General features: G+C 35.4%; 2 protein-coding genes across 8 annotated transcripts in view; one reads left to right on the top strand and one right to left on the bottom strand.

Annotated features, from left to right (window-relative positions):
• Cox11 (Cytochrome c oxidase copper chaperone COX11) overlaps positions 1–11,411 on the top strand; it is a 266,522-nt gene extending 255,111 nt beyond the window's left edge. For all 4 annotated transcript variants that reach the window (XM_090377851.1, XM_090377850.1, XM_090377849.1 and 1 more), the window contains one exon: positions 11,253–11,411. In XM_090377851.1, the coding sequence (XP_090233977.1) occupies positions 11,253–11,295 (43 nt within the window). In that variant the 3' untranslated portion in view covers positions 11,296–11,411. The remainder of the gene's footprint in view (positions 1–11,252) is intronic.
• Positions 1–23,534, bottom strand: part of LOC150083152 (coiled-coil domain-containing protein 137-like) — a 129,236-nt gene that overhangs the window by 35,401 nt on the left and 70,301 nt on the right. For 2 of the 4 annotated variants that reach the window (XM_090377857.1, XM_090377852.1), the window contains exon 4: positions 22,121–22,197. In XM_090377857.1, the coding sequence (XP_090233983.1) occupies positions 22,121–22,197 (77 nt within the window). Of the gene's footprint in view, positions 1–20,615; positions 20,678–22,120; positions 22,198–23,534 lie in introns of all 4 variants that reach the window. The other 2 variants (XM_090377853.1, XM_090377856.1) reach the window with 1 other exon arrangement.

The raw sequence follows: 23,534 nt of genomic DNA, 5'->3' as shown, positions 1-23,534 counted from the left end.
GCCTTAAGGTACTACATGGCCTCTATTAACTGGGTAGATATCGCGCAGAGAATGAATACAATTGAACTGTGGTACGCTTTTAAAACATTAATCACAGATGCCTTGAATGCGTATATACCATTAAAAAAATACTCCACGAGAAGGGTTCCAAGTTGGATGACTAGTGAAGTTGCCGCATTACTTGAGCAGAAAAAGGTGGCATGGAAAGGTTACAGAGCAATAAAAAGTACTGAAGCCTATAACAGCTACAAGGTGATGTGTAATAGAGCCACAGAAAAGGTTCGACAGGCAAAGGCAGTTTATGAGAAATCACTAGCAAACAGAGCAAAGAGGGGGGATAAAGAATTCTTCACATATATAAATGCCAAGAAGAGCAGGACAAACCAGATCGGACCTTTACGTAAGGGAAAGGGGATAGTAATAAATACACCAGCTGCCATTGCAGATGAACTCAACAGTTATTTTGCATCGATATTTACAAATGAAAAGCCTTTTGTGGCAATGGGAAATTGTGGGAGCGAAGTTAAAAAATATGTAATTAATGATATTGAAATTTCGCAAGATTATTTAATGAAAAAACTTTCAAGCCTACAGACCAGTAAGGCTCCTGGAGTTGATGGAATATACCCTATAATCTTGAGAGAGGCGGCAAGCGAGTGCATTGAACCACTGAGGCTGGTTATGCGAGCATCACTAGACTCTGGGGAGATTCCCTTGGATTGGAAAAGTGCAAATGTATCTCCCATACATAAGGGTGGCTCTAAAAGTGAAGTGGGAAATTATCGACCTGTCAGTCTGACTTCAGTAGTAGGGAAAATCATGGAGGCAATGATCAAGGGTGGAATTCAGGATCATTTGGATCGAATTGAAATTCTCAAGGATACTCAGCATGGTTTTGTAAAGGGAAAATCATGTTAACAAATCATGATAACAAATCTGGTTCGCTATTTCGAAAGGGTCACTCACGAGCTGGATTTAGGGAATAACTTCGACATTGTTTATTTAGATTTCAGCAAAGCTTTTGACTCAGTCCCACATGAGCGGTTGCTTTATAAGCTGGAACAGGTTGGAATCACTGGGAAAATCCTTAGATGGATAGAAGGATGGCTTCAGGGCAGGAGGCAGAGGGTTGTGATAAATGGCTATTCCTCAGATTGGGTTGATGTAAGAAGTGGGGTTCCCCAAGGATCAGTATTAGGACCACTGTTGTTTTTAATTTTCATAAACGACATTGATGAAGGGATAGAGGGCGTGATGTCTAAATTTGCAGATGATGTTAAAATTGGTAGAGTAGTTAATGATCACTGTCAAGCTGAGCTTCTTCAGAGAGACCTAGATAGACTTCAAGGATGGTCAGAAAAATGGCAGCTGTGCTTTAATCCAACAAAGTGTAAGGTATTACACCTGGGAAACAGTAATCCTAAAATAATTTATTCACTTGGTGGAGTTCAACTGAACCCAGTACTGGAGGAAAGGGACTTGGGTGTTACGATACGGTCAGACATGAAATTCTCTGAGCATTGTAAACAGGTTGCAAGGAAGGCCCATGGTGTCCTATCGATGATCTATCGAACTTTTGCAAGTAGAGATAGGGACGTGATAATCCCATTATATAAGGCTTATGTTAGACCACACTTGGAATACTGTGTTCAAGTATGGAGACCGCACCTAAAGAAAGACATCGAGCTTCTTGAAAGGGTGCAAAGAAGGGTAACTCGCCTGGTGAGATCGGCAAAAGGGCGTCCTTATGAAGAAAGACTTCGAATATGTGGGTTGCAGAGTTTGGAAACTAGACACCTTAGAGGAGATTTGATTGAGGTGTTTAAGGCTCTGAGAGGCATCAGTAAAATGAATGAGGACGAAATTTTCAAGATTATAAATGATGCTAGAACTAGGGGACATAAATTCAAGTTACGGGGGGAAATGTTTAGATTGGACTGCAGGAAGTTTTATTTTAGCCAGCGAGTTATAAATTACTGGAATAAGTTGCCTTCATGGGTGGTAGAGGCCGACAGTTTGGGGAAATTCAAAGGTCATCTGGATAGTACTTTCGGGTAAGGGAAGCGCATAGGATGATAGGTTTAATTTCCTTTTTATTTATTTTTATTTCATTTTATTATTTTTATTTATTTATTAATTATTATTATTTATTTATTTAATTTTTGTTTTTATCATTGTTTTGTTCGGATTTTTTATTATTATTTTTTTTATTTATTTTTTTTTTTTTTATTTTTGGCTGGTGCAGCATAAGCCATAGGCTTTCTTGCACCATACGGCCGTTACTAATACTAATACTAATACTAATATATATTAATAAGAATATATATATATTACACACATGCATATATATATATATATATATATATATATATATATATATATATATATATACAGGGTGTCTCAAAAATATTGGTACAAATGTTTAGGGCAAGTAGGTAACATCTAGAGGAATGTGAATCGCATAGGAACCCATAATCGGAAACGTCACGGGAAAGTAGTAGCAAAGGCACAAGAAGCAGAAATGACACAAGACAGTAATTAGTGGCAAACATTTATTTGGCATAATATTAACAATGGAGTAAGAATGGATGCATTTCATGATGTTACAACAGATGCTCGAAGGTTCCACCATGAGACGCAATGCATGCGTGACACCGACGGAGCATAGTTTGGCGGACACGGTCGAACACACCTGGAGTTTCTTTGACAGTAGCAGCAGCGCAGACGAGTCTCGCCACGAGATCCATTTCAGTCTCCACAGGCGATTCATACACAATAGATTTGAGGGCCCCACAGAAAGAAATCAAGGCTCGATAAATCAGGTGAGAGTGGGGCCCAGGAAACAGGTCCACCACGGCCAATCCATCAACGCCCAAAACGCCTGTTCAAATGGTCATGAACACACCTTCCATAATGGGCAGGCACCCTGTCATATTGAAACCAAATGTTGCGTCTCACATTTGCTGGAACGTCGTCAAGTAACCCCGGTAGAACTTGTTCAAGAAAGATCCGATATTTAGCAGAGTTCATGCAGGATGGTAACAGGTATGGGCCAACTAAGCAGTCACCGACCATACCTGCCCACACATTTACTGCGAAGCAATGTTGTGCCTCATGGTGCACACCGTGTGGGTTGTCGTGAGCCCACACATGAGCATTGTGCTGATTGAATAAGCCTTCCTGAGTGAATAAGCCAAGCCTCATCCGTGACCAAAACATAGACTGGAAAATTCAAGTCTTGAACACTTTCTTGGAGAAACCATTGTGCAAAAGCCACACGTGCAGGATGATCTTGGGGGAGCAGTAACTGAACCCTTTGGAGATGAAAGGAGTGTAAGAAATCGTTGTGCCAGACATTCTGTACACGGCAACGAGACACTCCTAAAGGCAGAGGCAACGGCACGTGTGCTGGTAGTAGGATTATTCTGGACGGCATTTAACACACGTTCTTCCATGGCAGGAGTTCGCATCAAACATGGTCTGCCCGCACTACTCCTATTACTTCTAAATGACCCATAATCGCACAAATTTTGATGCACACGTGCAAAAAAAAAAAGGTGGTCCGGTACATGTCTGTCTGGGAAGCGCTCTCCATAAATTCGTTGAGCGGCTCATCCATTGCCCTCTGCTAATCCATACACTAGGTGCATGCTCTTCGTGTGGCAACTACCGTTTGAATGAGTATACCAGAAATTTTCCCTTTCACGAACTGAAGAACAGTGCCGTGTACTGACTTATGGTGACGTTTCCGGTTATGGGTTCCTATGCGATTCACATTCCTTTAGATGTTACCTACCTCCCCTAAACGTTTGTACCAATATTTTTGAGACACCCTGTATATTATAAATATCTATAAATATAAAGATTATAAATAATATAAATATATATATATTCACAAACTGGAAGTTATTTCTGTTGGGTATATTTAATAATACATTTATTATTTGTTTTCAATGCTTTAATATTCCTTTTTAACATACATAAATTGCATAAAATTTAAAAGAAAATATGTAAAAAATTAACATAATTATATAAAAACGAACAAATATACAATTATAACATTTTAATCAATGAGACGGTCGCGTTTGATGGAAAGCACAGTTTTTTAATACGAGGATTTATTGTGAATAGGCTTAGGGTGGAAACACACTATTATCACTTCACGAGACTTCACGTGTATACATGTCTAACGTCAAATGTGGGGGAGCTATATTTCCAATTAGTTATTAGTAAATTAATAAGAGGAGTTTACCTCAATATAGTACGTGGAACACTTCCGTATGATACCCTCCAGAAATTAAAACGGAAAAAATCGACAACTTACCGGTACATTAAAGTAAAATATAAATAATTAAAGTAAATTATAAATAATTAAATAATCAATTTAACACAATTCAAAATCAATTCAAAACAATTAAAATTCAAATTAACGCAATTAAAAGAATCTAACGAAAATATTCAAAACGATTTTCCTTCCTGAAGCTGACAATGCTTTTCGACCGACTGTCGTGATCACAGGAATGAAAATTATCGAATCAGGCTAAACCTGCAACTTAAATAGTGATTATGTGTCTTCGCGCATGCGCGTAAAGGTCCACGCATCGGAGATCAAATATGGCCGCCGAACATTAACAGAATTCTCGTGTAATTTAATTTCAACGGTTTCTGCAATTAATAGTCGCGTATAATTACGTTGAACGTTAAGTATTTTGGCCTCGTTAAATAAAAAAGTATGTTTTTCGTTAATGGCATGAAAGGCTAATTCTGACGCTGCTGAACGAGAAGCACGAACAGAGGCTTCGTGTTGATTTACACGGATATTAAGAGAAAACCGCGTGGAACCCTGATAAGACGAGTCGCAATCACCGCAAGAAATGTTGTATACTAGATCATTAATTTGTGTTGCGAACGTCGAAAGAACCGAGCGATTGTTCAGTATAGTGTGTAACTTCCGTATAGGCCTAGCTATAATTTTAAATTCGGTATCTTTAAAGAATCTGTTAAGCTGTTTGTGCCACTGTTCAACATATGGGACAGAAATAAAGTATTTTTTGATATTACTATTGTTGATTGGTGCAGTATTTTGTATCCTATCCTTAGCTTGTACCCTAATTCGATTTATAGTGTTAATGGGATAACCCCTGTTCAAGAATCTGCTAGTTAATATTTGTATTTCTGAGTCTAAAGCAGAATCCGTCGTTGAATATTTATAGGCATTTAGAAATTGATTAAAGATAATCGATCTTTTGTAGGTGAATGGGTGGTAGCTATTATAATGTAGAAGCATACCGGTGTTTGTGGGTTTTCGATAGATGCTAAATTGTATTTTGTTCGAGTCCCGGGTAAGCGTGAAATTTAGAAAGTTTAATGACTTAGTATCCGTATCTTCCCTTTCCAATGTAAATTTGAGTCTAGAATGAATATTGTTAAACGAATGTAAAATATCTTGGATAGTACTACTATCGGTAATAACTAGAACATCGTCTAAATACCTCCCATAGTATGTGATACGGGGACGAAAATCGTCGTATCAACGTAGAACATATTGAGTATTACAGCTCTGATTCATACTATCTAATCAATATTTCCAATTAGTGTATTGCTCAGAGAGCACTGTTGTGATTGGTCGTATTCACAAGATAACACGTTGGGCTTTAAATCCGAACGACACTGTCAGAAACTCAGATTTTTCTGTTCAAACAGAAATTTCGTTAGGCGTGGCAAGAGGAAAATGGAGGAAATGCTAACAGAAAATTAAATTAAAAGTAAATAATCTGTTTTGAGCACACAAGTAAGAATATCCGAAAACACCTGTGCCTATTCCAAACCACCCTCCACTTCGACCAGTTACTAGGCATACTCACCGCAAATGTCCAATCACAGAGATACTCAAAAATGACCAAAGGAGGGAAATAGACCAAGAGTATTACAATTAACAAATTTAGAGGACGAACAAGTTGATCACTTCAATTTGCACAACTCAAACAATTTCTTACAAATTCAGTTTTTAGGATTCAGAAGTAGTTTTTTTTTTGTTATTAAATTTCATTAAAAAAATTTTGTTTCATATTTTGACAGAATAAATCCTTATTCAAAATTAAACTTGCAGTATTTCAACTTTCCTTAAACATACAAATAATTTTTCCTTAGTGCTGATTGAATTTCGAAATTGCATATTTTGCCCTTGAATGTCATCCTTAATTGGATTACATAGGAAATTAAATTCTTCTTTATTCATCTGTTAGTAAATCTTGAAACAATTTTCATCTTCTTCTAAGTCCTGCAGTAAATGATGGAATTCACCTTTTTCTGTTCTCTTCCAGTTTATGTGGTGTATCCATTGCGCACTCTTGTTTTCTCGGCTATAGGAAAAGTGCATGCATTTTCAAAATCTGAAGAGGAGGATGAACTGTGGCAATTCATTTCGCTTCGGCTTTCCTCAAAGAGAATGACACATATACAACATTACAGGTTGCCAGACGTATCCCTTTTGGAATTATAATAAAATTTCCAAGATACACCTTTTTTAATATTTGAAATGGGGAATTTGAAAAAAGCAGAAATCATAAAACAACCTGTTAAGATGATTATTTAGGAAGTAAGAATTAACTGACGATAAAGTTGTTGTTGAAATGCACCCTTAAAGACTGAAAAAAAAACAACATTCTATTCTATTTACAAAAGGGGTTACAGAATATTTATATTATGCTTACTTTTTAACCTTTTACATTCTACTTGACTTCTTTTTTATTTCATTGTAATGGTTTAAGGCTCACGCAACAAACTTTTTTTTTATTTAAAATTCCCAATATCAGTATCTGTTTACTGTATGAAGAATATGTTCTGTTGAAATCATTCTGTAGAAATATTGCGAAAAAGACCTCAAAAATACCACAGATGGTTTGATAAAAATTTTAAATGCACATGAAGTACGTAATACAGAAAAAAATATTAATTTTGTTTTTGCTTTGCCTCAAATGCAATGAGTGAGCGAGTATTTAGCTCAATGTTTAACGTGTGGAAAAAGGATAGAAATAAGAATGTTGAAGGAGAACTGTTGCCGAAAATCAATCACAATGTCTTGCAAAGAATTTACACAAATGAACTAAAAAAATGAAAAACTGTTAAAGAAAATTCGCTCAAAAGAAAAGTATTGCAAGGTAAATATTTTATTTTCAATAAAATAAATCAGGTGTATTGAATATGTGTTATAAACAATTATGTAAAACATTTGATGTTAATATTTATAAAATTTTAATATTTCCTTTAGTATTTATAACCTTTGCAATAAAAAATTCCGAATTAAACGAATTAAAGCACAGACTATGCTTCGGTTAGTTTTATTAAAATTTGACTAATTTTGCCTTCCACGAACTTGTAAAAATCAACGAAATATAGAAATAAAATGGCTGTTATTTAAAATTGTTCGGTTTTCTTTTAAGATATAATGCGAGTACCCCTAAACAAGGAATGAATACCCCAAACATAAGCATGAGTACCCCGAGATCAAATTTTTAATCTGGTCACCCTATGTTACAGTGATGGCGCTTCTTCTCCAACCGACTTCACTGTTTACACTAAACAGGGACCACAGAGTACTATTCTGTGACAGAGTCCCATGACATGATAACAGTGTGTTTCTGCCCTTACTCTCAAGCTCCTCTTCTACCGACTTTAGTCTCTCTGTTTTTTTTCTTTTTTTATTTAATCTCGTTTAAAGCAGAAACCCTGTTTGGCACAAGCAGGAAGGGGAAAATGGCAATAAAATTCTAATTGCCTTTTCGGAAATTCATAGATATTCATTTTGAATTTTGGTTCAAAATTTGCTAATATTTGTGTTATTAAAGTAAATTTCCAGCGACTGGTCACTATGGATCTCAGCCAATTCTTTTTCCTCTTGCATATTCCGAAGTTCTAATGTCGGAAGGTTTCTTGTTGCAATGGGTCTCTTACACACAAATATTTTTTGGTATCAAGGGATGGAAAGTAATGCTCAATTTTTGTCTTTAACAGCTCTAATGTTTCGTTTATTACATTATTTTAGTATAATTCATTTTTGCAGTCAAACGTTTCTAAAATTTTTTTCATTTACGTCTTTTTTCCATATACAGTCAGTCCTCATATAGCACGATAGTTGTGTTCCTAGAAACCCTTGTGCAATGCAAAATCATGCAATATAAACAACAGGCCCTATGGGAAAAATAGGGTTAGGTGCCGACCACCCAAGATTGAATACACGTTTGTAACCAAAACATTACCAAACACAATAAATAATCGTAATAAAATATTGCTAATGCTTTTGCTTCTATCGTAAGCAAACTTGTTTTTTGTTTAATTTTCTATCCAAACAGATAACAGCCGTTCCATCTCTTCCAATTCTTTGTGTCTTAATCTAGCGGATTTTAATTACACTTTGAGTTGTTCCTGCTATGAAAGTTGTTTTTATTTTCTCTGCATTCTTTGTAATTCTCGGCGTTGCCTCATTTAGGCCTGTAGCACTTGCAATATCATATGGTCTTTCATTTCGCTCAAAGCGTTTCATATTTTGTCTCTATCAACAGAGGCGGACTGGCCATAAGCCTTACAGGGGAAACCCCGTGTGGGCCGGAGGCCGGTGTGATTTTGGCCATAAACGCTAGTATGAGGCCACTACAAATTTTCCCGGGTAAGAATTTTTGACTCACTGTGCCTCTGTTTATCAATATTGCTTTTCTTTTTCTCTCTGAATCTGTAGTGTCTTCACCAGGACGCTTCCTTTTCACACCTTTTAAGTATTTTACTCATTTTTAGGGAATAAAGCACAATTACAAAATGAGGAGGCACGCTTGATACACAAACAAAGCTGTGTACGTGTAGCAACTGAATAAACAACACAGTAAAGGCAAAGACAACTCTACCTCACTAGCTCACATTTTACTAAAGCACATTTCTAGGGATTACTACCATAAAACAATAAAAACAATTTCCAGTTGTGTTCCTGCTAGTGGAATCTGTTATAAACTGGTAGTAAACTCGATCTAATTGCATTTGCAATAATACCGATAGGTGGAATTTTTCGTTATTATGGTGAAATGCGTTTTCCCTTCACTGATATAAAAAACATAAATACATTTTCAGAATCTTCTCTTCATTCCTATCGTGTTGCTTTCCGTTGGGGTGATTCCGCGTTTGACTGCCATTTCTTGTAAACACAAAGGCGAATCGTGCATAAGCGAATTCGGTTCGTGTTATATACAATATCGTTTTCCTATTTATAAATCGTGTATGATCGAATATACGAGGACTGACTGTACTCAACTTTTCTTTAAAAGCAACCAACTTGTCAGTAGAAGTGAGTAAATTTTTCTATGGACCTTGCATACCGATATTTAATTTATTAAGCTAGCGAATAAATCTACTAGAAACGCAAATTTACAGCACCAAACTTGATCACTTAAATAATCGCAAAATTCTGATTGCTCCAGTGAAAAAATTATAAGCTTCAAAATATTTTCTTTATAGAAAAATATAAATAAAATATAAGGCATAAGGACCTCAGCATGCATTCTTAAAGAAAAATTATCAGACTCCAGTTCCTCATATAATTTTCCGAAAATACGTATTTTTTGTGGTCTAGTTTTGATATTATAGATCATTTTAATCACTTGATCAAGTACAAGTTTTAAATCGGGTATGACTGTCTTTGCTACTGGAACTTTTCTGTGTCTAAAACAATGTTGTAATAATATTTGCATTGTGTCGTTTTATTTAAGTTTATAAATCGTTTTAGTGCTTCTGTCATCGCAGTAGCACCGTTGGCACAAATGCCAACATACGACTTCCATAATATACCACACTTTTGCAAATAATTATTCATTACTTCGAAAATATCTTGCCCGGTTCTTTACAACAACAACAAAAAGATTAATAACTGTTTCATTTTTGATAAACCTGACAAATGCTATTAATTGGACTTTCCCGCTAATATCTGTAGAATACTCTGTAGAACACTTGCAATGCAAACAGTCGCCCAAAATTATTAATCTGTTGAACAACTTGTTCTTCAATATAATCGGACATTTCTTTTATACGCCTGCTAATTGTGCTGTTTGGAAGTGGTACTGTCATCATTATTATTTTTTTGTTTTCAGCTTCCTCTACCAAAATACTTTTCATGATTACCCGACATGCTGGTAAAATCAGACTTTCTGCTATCAGGTGACATTTCTTTTTTTTTTTTTTTTTTTTTTTTTTCCCTGCCAGTTCAGCTACTAAATAGCTTGCTTCATGAGCTTTATCAAATATTTTAGCCATATTATAAAATTCTGTACTGTAACTTGTTTTGTAGTAGAGGCCTGCAGGCTTTTAAAATGTTCTATAGTTTTGGACGATAAATTCTTGCCATTTGACAGATTCATTTGACAATTTTAAACCACATACCACACATAAAGGTTGAGGACAATCTTGGGCAGTGGTCTATTTGGGCCAGAATGCACCAGAACAACATTCCGGTACTTTTTTTCTAAATAATAGAAAATCATTAAATTTATACATCTAATATTATTAAACAATGGCATAATCAAAGGGGAGGGAGAAATATCTATTTTACCCATTGCTACTAAAAATATGTATTAATATTAATCTTTAAAATTAACAGATTTCTTTAAAATTTATTTAACAACAAAAATATAAATTTCGCGTTGAAACTTGAATGTTTCTTACTAAAGTACAATGTGTTAGATAAATAGATCCAACGAATGAGATATACTGTGATGCGTGCGAATGCTTCATTTCGATTTGCCATGAGCTGAATGCTAGAACTGGTTGTTCTATGAACCATGAGTCTGAAGTCTGATTCAGTTACTGTACAGTCGATGTGGTGTTATTACATAGTCTTCTGGAGAACGAGCATTCCAGTACTATTTTTTTTACGACGAGCATTCTGGTACTATTTTTTTTAGCAATACACCTCCGATCTTGGGTACAAATAATCGTATTTACGACATATTTTCTTCTTTTTTGACATTGATGGTTGCTTGTTTTTGTATTGTCATTTTCTCCAAGCTCGTTATCAATTTGCCTCTTCTGATTTCCTTTCACTAGAAATTTATCCATCACTAATAATTTCTAAAAAAATTAAAGTTACTTCTAGAATGTACTAATACAGTTAATTGAAAATACCTGTTCTATATGAATTAAACGAATATGACGTTTTAGAGACATAAAAACACAAAAAGTACTTTTTAAACACAAAGGACATTTCTTACTTGCAGGGTGCCTGGGAAAGTCTCTCAAATAATAAGAATGGCTGAATAAAGTCGACCAGATCTACTACTAGGATTCAAAAGGTGAATAAAGGATTAACGGTGAACAGATCTAGTACTGGGAATCAAAATGTGACGGCATGTTGACCGCTGGAAGGGAAGTTAAAACAAATCGGTGCAGCATAAATAAACAAATTTTTTTTATTTGAATTAATTTTTATTATAAAACTTGAATTTATTAATTTTTTTATTTGCATTTTCCATGGCACACCTGAAACATACTCGTGGCACACAGGTTGAGAAACACTGCACTAGATAATACACCAGATTGAACCTACCTACTGGTGCTCTATAGGAGGCATTAGTACACAATACTCGAACATGACACTTGTGCATATATACACTCTAATATTCCTTGTTAAGGGCTTCTTCCTAATTTAGAATCTACTCTTTTTGAATTTCTCTGGCTTAAAATCTCTCTGCTCATTCTGTTAAAATCATCTTTGCCTCTATCAATCTTCCAATTAGAACTATAAACTGGAACACAAAAATAAGAGAAGTGTGTTATAGGCCTAATGATGTGACGGGTGAAAGAATGGACCAGTATGAGAATGTCTTATAATGGGGGATTTTAACTTTACAGATATTCATCAGAACTTGTCATCAGAATTCATCAGATATTCATCACACACTAGCAAGAGTTTTATGGATTTAAAGGATGACTATTCTCTACAACAGCCTGGTCAACCAGCAGCCAGCCCTCCACATTATTTTTTGCAGCCCACCAGATGATTTTTATACTACTGACTACATCAGTGGGAAATAATTCACTAGCTGCACTAGGCACAATAAAGACTTCATCTTGACTTCTTAAAGTATGCTGATGAAATAAAAAAAAAGCATTTGATCATCATTTCTCAGAACTCACAAAATATGATAAAGTGTTTGAGATATTTTGTTCTCCATTTCACGTTGACATTTCCACTGTCCCGGAAACTCTGCAGGTGGAAGTAACTGATTTATAGTGCAACAAAAAATTAAAACAAATTCATGCCACAACATCAAAAATCAACTTTTACAAAACGTATGTTACAGCGGAAAAGAATCCCAAATTAAGATTTTTTGCACGAAAATTGTGAGTGCCTTCGGAGCCACATACATTTGTGACACTTTCTATTCAAAAATGAAATTTATTAAAAGTAAATCTCAAGCTTCAATAAATGAAAATCTGGAAAATCAATTAAGATGTGCAACTACCAATATTGAAGATTTTAAAACAACTGAGTGATTGCAAAGAAAAGCAAATATCTCATTGATGGATATATAATGAAAAGGAATGAATAAAATAAATTTTTATGATATTTGATTTTTTTATTTTTAAAAGATTGATTTTTTTTTATGTGTGGCCTGCAGAAAATTGTAGTTCGTCAAGGTGGCCCGCAGAACGATTTGGGTTGGCCAGACCTGCTCTACAACATCTTATAGAGGCAACAAGAGAAAGCAATAATCTTGATCTCATTAACAGCAGCAACTCTTCATGCATAAACAATCTGCAAAAAAAAAAAAAAAAAAAAAAACGCTCGGTGGCAGTGACCACATAGTGGTTCTTTTAATGTTTGATGTGGGACATACTTAAAGATATAACTACCATCGAGGGTAAAGGGAAGGGATTTTGCTTTTGTATAGGTGACAACAGTAGCCCAAACAGTTTTGAAATTCTATACAGTAGGGCAACTAATAATGTTAGCAAAAAAAAATTCTAAATGAGTATTCAGGGAATTAATCGTAGAAGCTATTAGGTTTTTATACCAACTAAGAAATACTGTTCAAGTCTTAGACTTTGAATAGTACTTCTTATCTGGTATAAAAAAGGAATGGATGCTGGATGAACTAACATACAACTATTGGCACAAAAAAAAAAAAAAAAAAATTATGGGGTGTATATATATATATATATATATATATATTATCAGGTGATACAGATGCCTAAGGTAGATATAAAATCATCTTCAATCAAGTTACAAAGGAGGTTATGCATGCTAAGACAGATTACAAGTAGTAAGTCTTTGGTAAATAAAGCAAAGAAAAACAGAATAGACTTCCTTGTGTAAACACTAGACAGAAGGGAAATTGTATTGGTTCACTTGACATCAATGGTTTAACCGTTAATGATCCTGCTCATGTTGCTGACAAACCGAATAGGTATCTCTCGTCTACATTCAAACTTAAGGAAGTGGATGGCAGAACTTTATCAAATTCTAAAGGGAGCTAAATGATTTTGTGATAACTGATGGGAAAGTGGAAAAGAAACAGTTGAAGTTAACATAAAAAAGTGCATAGGGTGGATGGGATCTATCCAATTATATTAAGGGAGGCATCAAAGTAGGTAAACAAACCCTTACCCATAATTATGAGAACATCTTTGGATTCAGGGAAGGTCCCCATGGACTGGAGATGAATGGATGTATCCACAATTCAAAAAGAGGGATCATAGGGTAACATGAGTAATTACAGACCTGTCGGCTTAACTTATCTTCCAGGGAAAATAATGCAGTCACTGACTATAGAAGTAATGCAGGGCCATTTAGACAGGAATGCATTTGTACTGCAGTCACAGCATGGATTTGTTAAGGGGAGGGCAGTCTTGTCTGACAAACATAATTGGCTGTGACACAGTGACAAAAGAACTAAGAACTGGATGCAAAAAATTTTGATATCATATACTTAATACAGGTCGACCATCACTAATCTGGCCACCGGGAATCCGGTTCCACTGCTAATTCGGACATAATTTCTGCGAACGTAATTTCAAATTTCTCAGGTCAGCGTACCAACCTGCCACTACTGTTTTGGTGGCGTTGGTTGCAGCATCAGTTGTTGGCGTGAACTCATAAACACTGGCAAGCCATTCCCACTTGTTTTTCTGCATTTATTATTATAAATGCTCACATTTAGCCCCAGCCATGGTTCCAATGCATAAAAGAAGTGCCTCATGGTGTAAAGCGCAAACACCATACACTGTCCATAACAGATAAAGCTGAACTTCTGAAAAACTCAACAGCGGTGTGTCTGTGAGAAGTTTAACTCTGCTTAATTGTAAATTCCAGCAATTTCTCTCAGTTCCTTTTATCTTAGTAATTTGCTTTTAGTCATTCCTTTTAGATTTTTTTTTTTTTTTTTTTTTTTTTACAACACTTATACAAGCTTGCGGAAAAACACCCATCACAATATGATGGATAATACAGCACACTGGCAAACTTGTTTTCACAAAAACTCTAACAATATTGACAAACATTGCAATGTTTGAGAGTTTATTTTATCGTAATTAGTTGTATTGCAGCGCATGCAATAAACTAATCACAAATGACCTTCATATGTATGCCATAATAGTGTCACACGTATGTGGCCAACACGGCGTCTCAAGAAATAAAGCAACCAAAACATGTGGCCACATTGGTCACATATATGCGACATAAAAAAAACTTTTTTTTTATATTTTAGGCGAAAAAACGACAACACTGACTACAATATTTATTTTAGAATTACTAATCAAATTATTTCCTAAATATTTTTTGGCCCCTGGGGAATATTTTTCTGAAACTAGCTTGGCAGTCAACGTTTTAAAGGTAGAAAGAGGTAGTTAGCTGTTGGGTAAAATGTATGTGCTAAAATAACCACTTGTGATCCAGCAAACTCACTAATCTGGCACCCCACAGGTCCCAACGCTGCCAGATTAGTGATGGTCAACCTGTATTAGGTTTTATTCTATACTTCTGTCTTCTTACTATATTTTCAAGGTGCATGATTTTAAAATTTTTCTGGATTTTAATTTTAAGGAGGTACACTTAGTGGTTAAGCAGTTTTGGAGAAGCATATTTCAATGAATATTAAGCATTAGTAACTGAATTTATTTACAACTATTAACCATTATAACAACTTTGGTCCTTGAGGTTGTCACAAACATTCTCTTACATATGCCAGACAAGCTGTACTTGCTACCTGGGAGTCTAAAACGCTGACGGAACTGATATTCGGGTGACACTCAAGTCAAGTGGACCCAATTTCGGCGAAGTCCGGACGGTCTGTGACAGTCAAATCCTCTGCTTGTACCTTCACAATGGTGTGACTGTTAGTAATCCTGGGTATAACCTCAATGCACAAGTACATGGTGGGTGACCACCCAGGTGTGAACCAACGTAAGCAGGGGTGGAGGTGTGGTGCCCACACCGCATGGAGGAACGCCGTCCCTCTATGTTACCAGGCAGTACTAGGTGGTAGATGACTCTCATCAACCGGTGAAATACCACCACTTTGCTTATTGGAGGCTTGAAGTGGTGGAACCCATGTTTAGTCTCTAGAGCTAAGTTCCGGTCAACACTTCCCTATCTCTTCCATCATGCAGTATGATTGATGACTTTTGAGGTTATGATGAACGTCGTGGCGAGATCCAATATTCCTTACATTTCGAGGGTACAGCTCTAAAACGGTGTTCGCAGGCCGGCTGCTAGTTAGTACACCGGACCGAACCTATTGGTAACTCTCTAAGAGGCTTCCGGATCAGCTAGTGTATAATCTTGCTACCTCTACTCTGCCAGATAGTGACTGGAGGGAGTCCGAGTAGTGTGTATGCGGGGAGCATTGTCGAGGCCACGTTATGTCAAGGATCTGGGTATATTCTTACCACGTGTACACCATATCCAAAAATTTCATTACTTCATACAGCATGTCCCACCCACTTTTTCTTACTATTGAATGCACCATGAATTGTCAAACTAATAGAGCAAGCTTATCTGTGAAAAGATCTAAACCTCCAAAGCACTTCCTGATTCATTTCACAAATATATGTGGTCTCAATTCTAATCTCAACGATGTCCATTTCCACTTGCAGTCTGCCAAACCCCATGTACTTTTTCTGACAGAATATCAGTTATCGGTTGATTCAACTACTGCTCATCTTAGATGCCCAAATTATTCGCTGTATGATTCCTTTCGCCTCAAAGGTGGTACTTGTGCATATGTCCGTTCTGATATTCCCTGTCAGAAAGTTGGCAATTTGGAATCTCCTCTCTTTGATCTTCTCTGGCTTAAAATCTCTCTACCTCATTGTGTCAAATTCATCTGTTGTCTCTATCGTTATCCCAACTCCACTAATCACTTGGAGCACTTTGACTTCCTCTCTTTGCAACTTGACTTTCTCCAGTCCAACTTTCCTAACAGTGAGGTAATTTTCCTTGGTGATTTTAATGTTCACAACTCCAGCTGGCTTCCTTTTTCTAGTCACACCGACCCAGCAGGTCGAGATGCTGAGGCTTTTGCAATTACTAATGACCTAGCACAGATTGTTCATTTACCTACAAGAATACCGGTCAATCCTAATCATACAGCCAATACGCTTGATCTTTTTCTCACAAACAACCCTTCTAAGTACACGGTCGAAGTGAGAGGTCCTTTAGGCACTTCAGATCACAACTTGGTGATTGTCTCTTCTCCAATGGAACCTTTATCTCATGGCTATTCCCAACCTCGTGTTGTTTGGCATTACAAGAATGAAATGGGATGACCTGCGAGACTTCTTTTCTTCTTTTCCTTGGTCGGATTACTGTTTCAAAACTTCTGATGTCAACGTTTGCTCAGATCGTGTTAGTGGAATCCAGGAATGGAATCCTTTATCCCACACTCCACTTTAAAATCTCGTCCCTTATCTAAACCTTGGTTATCCAATAAATGTGCTAAGGCTGTTCAAGAGAAGAATGTTGCATATCGTAATTGGCTTGTTTCTAATTCTTCAGTTTCATTTTCTGCCTACACCAAAGCTCGCAACAATTGTAAAGCAGTTATTAATCAGTCCAAACTAGAGTTTGAACAGGCTAAGAGTAGAAAACTTGCTTCTTGCCCTAATGGTAGCCGAGCATTCTGGTCTCTTGCCAAAGCTATTGTCCGCAACTTTTGCCCATCTCTGCTCCAACCTCTGTCCAAACCAGATGGTTCTGTTGTCACGTCAGCCAAGAATAAAGCTGACCTGCTAGCATCCCATTTTTCTTCCAGCTCATGTATTAATGATCTTGGTAAAACACCTCCCACCATTCCCAACACGCTCCATTCAATGCCTCCTGTGGTCTTCCGTCAAAAGCATATCAGAAGGATTTTGATGAATCTTGATGCTAAGAAAGCTCCAGGTCCTGATGGTATTTCTCCACTTGTTCTCAAAACCTCTGCTCCTGAACTTACTCCTATTCTTTGCAGTCTTTTTTCGCTTTCTTATTCCAAAGGTGTTTTTCCTTCTGCTGGGAAATTTGCTCATATCCAGCCAGTTCCAAAAAAGGGTGACAAATCCCTCCCATCCAATTATCGTCCCATTGCAATTACTTCTACTCTTTCTAAAGTAATGGAGAAATCAATTAACCGCCAACTCTTAAACTACCTAGAAACCTTCTGTCTGATCAACGATCGCCAGTATGGATTCCGTCAGTGTCGATCCACTGGTGATATTCTGGCTTATGTTACCAATTTATGGACAAATAAAATGGAAAGGTTCGGTGAAACACAAGTAGTTGCTCTTGACATCTCAAAGGCTTTTGATCGTGTTTGGCATAAAGGTCTTCTAAACAAGCTTCCATCTTATGGTTTGCCAACTGTTTTTAGTAATTGGTTATCCAGTTTTCTCTCTGATCGCTCACTGAGGGTGATTGTAGATGGCTCTCTGTCTTCTAACTTCTCCATTAATGCCGGTGTCCCCCAAGGTTCAGTTCTTTCCCCCACTCTATTCCTTTTGTATATCAATGACCTTCTTCCATTGACTGGAAATCCTATCCATAGTTTTGCCGATGATAGCACATTGCATTCAACTTTCCATTTTGAGAAACCTTGTCCTGCCCAATCAGCTTCAACTTCTCGAAAATCTGCTACCAATTCCTTAAATGCCGATCTTCAGGTAATTCTCCAGTGGGGCAAAGACAACTTAGTTGATTTCAACCCTTCTAAAATTCAGTCTTGTCTTATATCTTGCAAAATGATCTCTTTTGGGGATTACCCTGACTTCTAATCTCTCTCTCTCTTGGCACAAGCACATTACAAATATTGCTTTCTCTGCATCTAAAAAACTTGGTTTTCTCTTTCGCTCTCGGCGTTACTTTTCTTCCAAACAGCTGCTCACTCTGTATAAATCGTAAATCCACCCTGCTATGGAATATTGTTCCCACATCTGGGGTGGTGCCCCCAAAACCTCTCTCAGGCTTCTTGATTCCATTCAGAAGAGGGCAGTTAGGTTAATTAATGATTCATCTCTAACAGAGTCTCTCCACTCGCTTTCTCATAGACGTACTGTTTCTTCTGCATGCCTCTTCTACAGATACTTCCATGGGCACTGTTCTTCCGAACTGGCTTCTATAATTCCCGCTCTCTCTTTCAAAACAGTCCAAACCCGTTCTGCCACCAGCCAACATCCATTTACTGTCCAACTTCAAACCCACAGAACCAACTTTTCATCTTCCTCATTTATTCATTCAACTGCCGTTTTCTGGAACAACCTTCCTTCATACGTATTTCCTGGAAATTATAATCTACAGAAGTTCAAGTCCAATGTCAACAAATATGTTCTTTCGTCTTCTCAACCTCCAACCTAAGCACGGTACTAAGTACTATAGGTTCTAATACCTCTTGTGTTTGGGGTTCACATAAAAAAAAAAAAAAAAACCTAAAAAGATACTGCTGGTGATTGTAAGTGAAAAAAAAATAAATTTGGTTTGTTAAATCTAGACAGATGATAAATCACAGAAAACAATGTCACAGCAAGGAGGACAACATGAAAGAGAATGTCAATGTCAATGAATTTTCTTCAGAAAAAAAAAACTTTTATATTGCAGGAAAAAAGTTAACTATTTTTCTTAAGAATAATTATATAACAGGGTAAGTGCCATCTTTGTCAATTAACATGACATTAATTTTAACATGGAGAAAAAATTTCATCAAGCACATAAAACAACAAACATCACTTTCTTTTTTACTACCAAATTATAAACTGTCACACGTATGACGAGCTGTGTGACTAGTTATAACAGTGGCAAAATCCTTGGTTGTGTAGAATTAAATAATTATTGTTTATGAGAATCATTCAGTCATTGTTCGAAAGAAATTAATCACTTTTTTTTTTGAATTTAATGAATCACATTAAATCAAATTTAACGAAGCATACAATTTTTCAGTTGCATTCACACTAGAGATTTTCTAATTTGCTTCACTATCAGATATTTTTAAACTGATGTCAAACTGGTCATCAGCTCACAGATGCATTGCATGGCCTACCACATAGCACAGTTGTACTTTTTTTTTTTTTTTTTTTTTATCTTAATGAAAACCCTAAGCATGAGAATTGAAGAATATTAGAACCTATAGTATTTAGTACTGCGCATAAGTTGAATGTTAAGAAGATGAAGGAAGATACTTGTTGACATTAGACTTGAATTTCTGTAGATTGTAATTTTCAAGAAATATGTATGAAGGGAAGTTGTTCAAAAAAAGACACTGAAGGAATAAATAAGGAAGATGAAAATTTAGTTCTTTGTTTGTTTGTTTGTTTAGTTTTTTTTTAGGAACATTAGCAACTAAGGCCATATTGCTCCGGGATATGCGGTGGTCATTCCCTGACCTTTCCGCATCCTCCGTATTTGGTGGTTAAATTTAGTTCTACGAGTTTGAAGTTCACTGGTTGCAGCATGCGTTCGGACTGCTTTGGAAGAGAGAGAGATTGTGGGAATTATAGAAGCCAATTCAGAACAACAGTGCACGTGGAAGAATCTATAGAAAAGGCAAGCAACAGAAACGGAACATCTATGAGACATGGATCTAATGGTGCTTCTTACTCTCAGCTGGAAACTTTTATCTTTTTTTGTTGTTTGATTGTTTGCTTCTAATCTTATTTTTATTTCAATTGAAATCATATTTATTTAAGATATTTACAAAATACAGAACAAAGATAAATATATAATAACAAAAAAATATTTTTAGCCTAGACTTAATTGTGTCACAATTACAGCAGTTATTACAAATAAAATGGATACATTTCAAATAAATGCATTTGTCATATACTTCATTCAGATCCAACTACATCATTCAAATTTAGTACTTAACTCAAATCTGACCGTTCCATTCAAATTCAATCAATTTGTTCAAGTTAGCATTCCTTGCACCTGAGGCTTTATTTTAGCCAAAAAAATGACTAATTCAAATTAATTCAAATTCACCAACTCAATTCAAATTCTGTTCTTCTTTCAAACTCAATCAGTTCATTCAAATTCAGCTTCATTCAATTATTTCAATCATTTTGTTTAAATTCAATTTCAATTGAAATATACATATTTATACTAAACATCATACCTAATTTGTTCAGAATGTGCTCAGTTTCAACAAGTTGCATTTGGTGTAATCTAGTCATCAGTCTATTTTTGGAGGAAAAAGAGCAAGAAATAGTTTAAATTAATAACTTGGAAATGTTATTAATTCTGTCTGTTTTGTTATAAAAAAAAAAAAAATCCAATTACTGTAATAGTGAAATCAAAAGAAAAACCAAGGCTTTCTAGATGACTTTAGCTATAGTCTGTGGGATGCCAAGCAAGAAGTGCAGTGGACTACAAAAAAATATAGATGGTATCGCTCACTTGCATCTGTTAAACATCAAACAAAAAAAAAAAAACTGATTTATCTTAATGAAATCAAAGCATATCAAAACCAAACAGAAAATACTCTACAATCATTTACAGAATATGGATGGAAAGAGGTACATGGAAGGATTTAATTTTATTTCCAGATTTAAAAAAGTGGCAACTAATTGACTTGTCAAGGAGCAGAATTGGGGTTTGAATAGACTAGAAATTGACCACTGCAACAAATTCTAGAAAACTCCTCACTCCAGAACTCCATCATAATATGATCAGACAGAAAAAATCTTAAGTACATGAAAACTAAAATATGAAACATCTTGCAAACTGCAGGAGCTAGGGAAAAAATGGACTGCACATTTGAAATGCGGCATTAAAAATACCTAATTTCTATAGAATTTATTTTACTGTTGTTCCATGTAATATCAAGTTCCTAGAAAATTACAAGCTTTTAAATTTCTTAATGGAATTAACTTTTATTATATATTAAATTAATTATAAAATGAAAAATTTTAATTAAATAATCCAGCAAAACTTCTTTGTCCACAACTAAACTTCTTTAGTATCTTCCGAACATCAATGGAATACATGGGAAATGAATAAAATAATATATATCCCCCCCCCAAAAACCATTTTTCAAGTATTTATTTTTTTTTTTTTATAATCTTTGCAAGAGGCACAGTTCTTATTTTGGTGTATTCTTTTCCCATGCATTCCATTTAAATGCAGCAGATAAAAAGTCAATGTACACATTGGGCATAGCCCATTTTTCTACATAGTTGAGCAAAGTGCATTTGCTACTTAGTTCACTGAACTCATATTGCAGAGGCACTTATCCAACAGAAGTCTCCACAATATGAGACCAATGCACAAAGTAGCAATGCCTGACAAGTATAATGACTTGTCATTATAATGTCAGGCATTGCTAGGCTTTTCAGGCATGGTACAAGACTTAATTAAGTCTATTCAGCAGATATTAAAGAATGAGTTATAGATTAAGCTTTGCTGAATCATTTAATTTTTCTCTCTTTTTTTTTAATCAAAATTTGTAAAATAACTAAAACTTCCATTATAATTCCTTTTAATATTCAAACATTTTCACCCCCTGCTGAGATGGCAAAAGCCTCTGGCTTTCTTGAATTATATGGCTATTACTAACATTAATCAAAAGAAATTATAACACAAGATTAAGATTCATAAAAACTATTCCAAGAAAACCCCTACCTTTTAAATAATCGAAATCATTCTCTCTTACTTCATATCGTTTTCTTTTCTTTTCATTATTCTTCATGTGAGATTTCCTTTTCCATGAAAAAAAGGAAAATCAGGAGTAAGCCATAAAAAACAAAAGTAATAAATAAATAAATAAATAAATAATTGTTATAACCAGGCAGTGGTCACACAGCATATGCCCAATTATTTTATTTATGAATAAACTTTAATTATTTTAATTTTTAATGAAAAATTTGAAATTTTAAAAACATGATTGTTTACACCTTTTACTTTCAAAGAGTGAAAACTTGTTAATCCTGCTGGAAAAAAAAAAAATCTTATAAACATGAAATTGTTAGTTTCTTGAATGTTTAACCACTACCAAAAATTGTAAAAAAGGAACTATATTTTAAAGAGAACAGTCGCAGAAACTACTGAAAAAAAAATAAAATATTTTTCTTCAAGTAAGTTAAGTCTTAAATGCACAAAAACTGAAAACAATGCATGAACTCCTATTAACAGCTTTGTCAAATTAATTAATAAATAAACAGATAAATAATGATTATCAAGTCTTTGAATGAGTCACTGTATTTGTGGGGATTATCCATAAGAATTGATACAAGTTACCTACACTCATGATAAGATCATTTATTCAATGATAACTCATAACACCTTTATTATTTTTATCCATAAGGTGCAAGGAAGCCTGAGGCTTATGCTGCATCAGCCAAAAAAAAAAAAAAAAAAAAATCCTGTGATACCCTGAGAGAGTGAGAGAGAGAGACAGAGAGAGAGTCAAAAGTAGAAGGGAATCACCAAGAAAGCAAGAAAGAGAAGAATGATGATATCCAGCTCAGGACCCTGGGTTTGCCAAGTCCATACTCACCAGATGTAAGCCCCTGGGGTGAAGCTTCATTTTGCTGTTCACTTGAAAATGGATTAAAGCCCAGAAAACACACATATAATTCCAGAGACCCAAAATATGTAAGAATAGTCTAACTCAGTGAGCACCTATCTTAACTGCTTTCTAAATGTGAGTTAGTCACAGACTTATGTAAACCCGAGTTACGTAACTTCGGACATGCATAAATTTTTTGGATAAAATCGTAAAGATAATTGAGTGTAATTTTTAAGAGTGAAGTGGAATGAAGGAACAATAAGTGTAAGTTTGACAATGTGAAAGAACTTCAAGTACAGTGTTAATAGACTAGTAAAGGATAGCGAATGCTTATAAAGCGGTACTCACCTTGAATTAATCTGCGATGGCTTACTTAGGCAGTGTGGTTAATATTTAGGTTGAATTGTTAAATTGAATAAAATTAAAAGGGGGGAAAGTAGGTAAGTGTTGACTGAGTTAAAATAGGTGCAAGGAAACAGAAGTGTACACATCCAATCATTGGTTGTCATTGAAATAAAAGAAGAAAAA

Source organism: Mastigoproctus giganteus, chromosome 7, assembly GCF_048544385.1.
Source record: "Mastigoproctus giganteus isolate SK-2022 chromosome 7, ASM4854438v1, whole genome shotgun sequence".
NCBI lineage: Eukaryota > Metazoa > Arthropoda > Arachnida > Uropygi > Thelyphonidae > Mastigoproctus > Mastigoproctus giganteus.
This window is presented reverse-complemented; position numbering and strand designations above follow the sequence as displayed.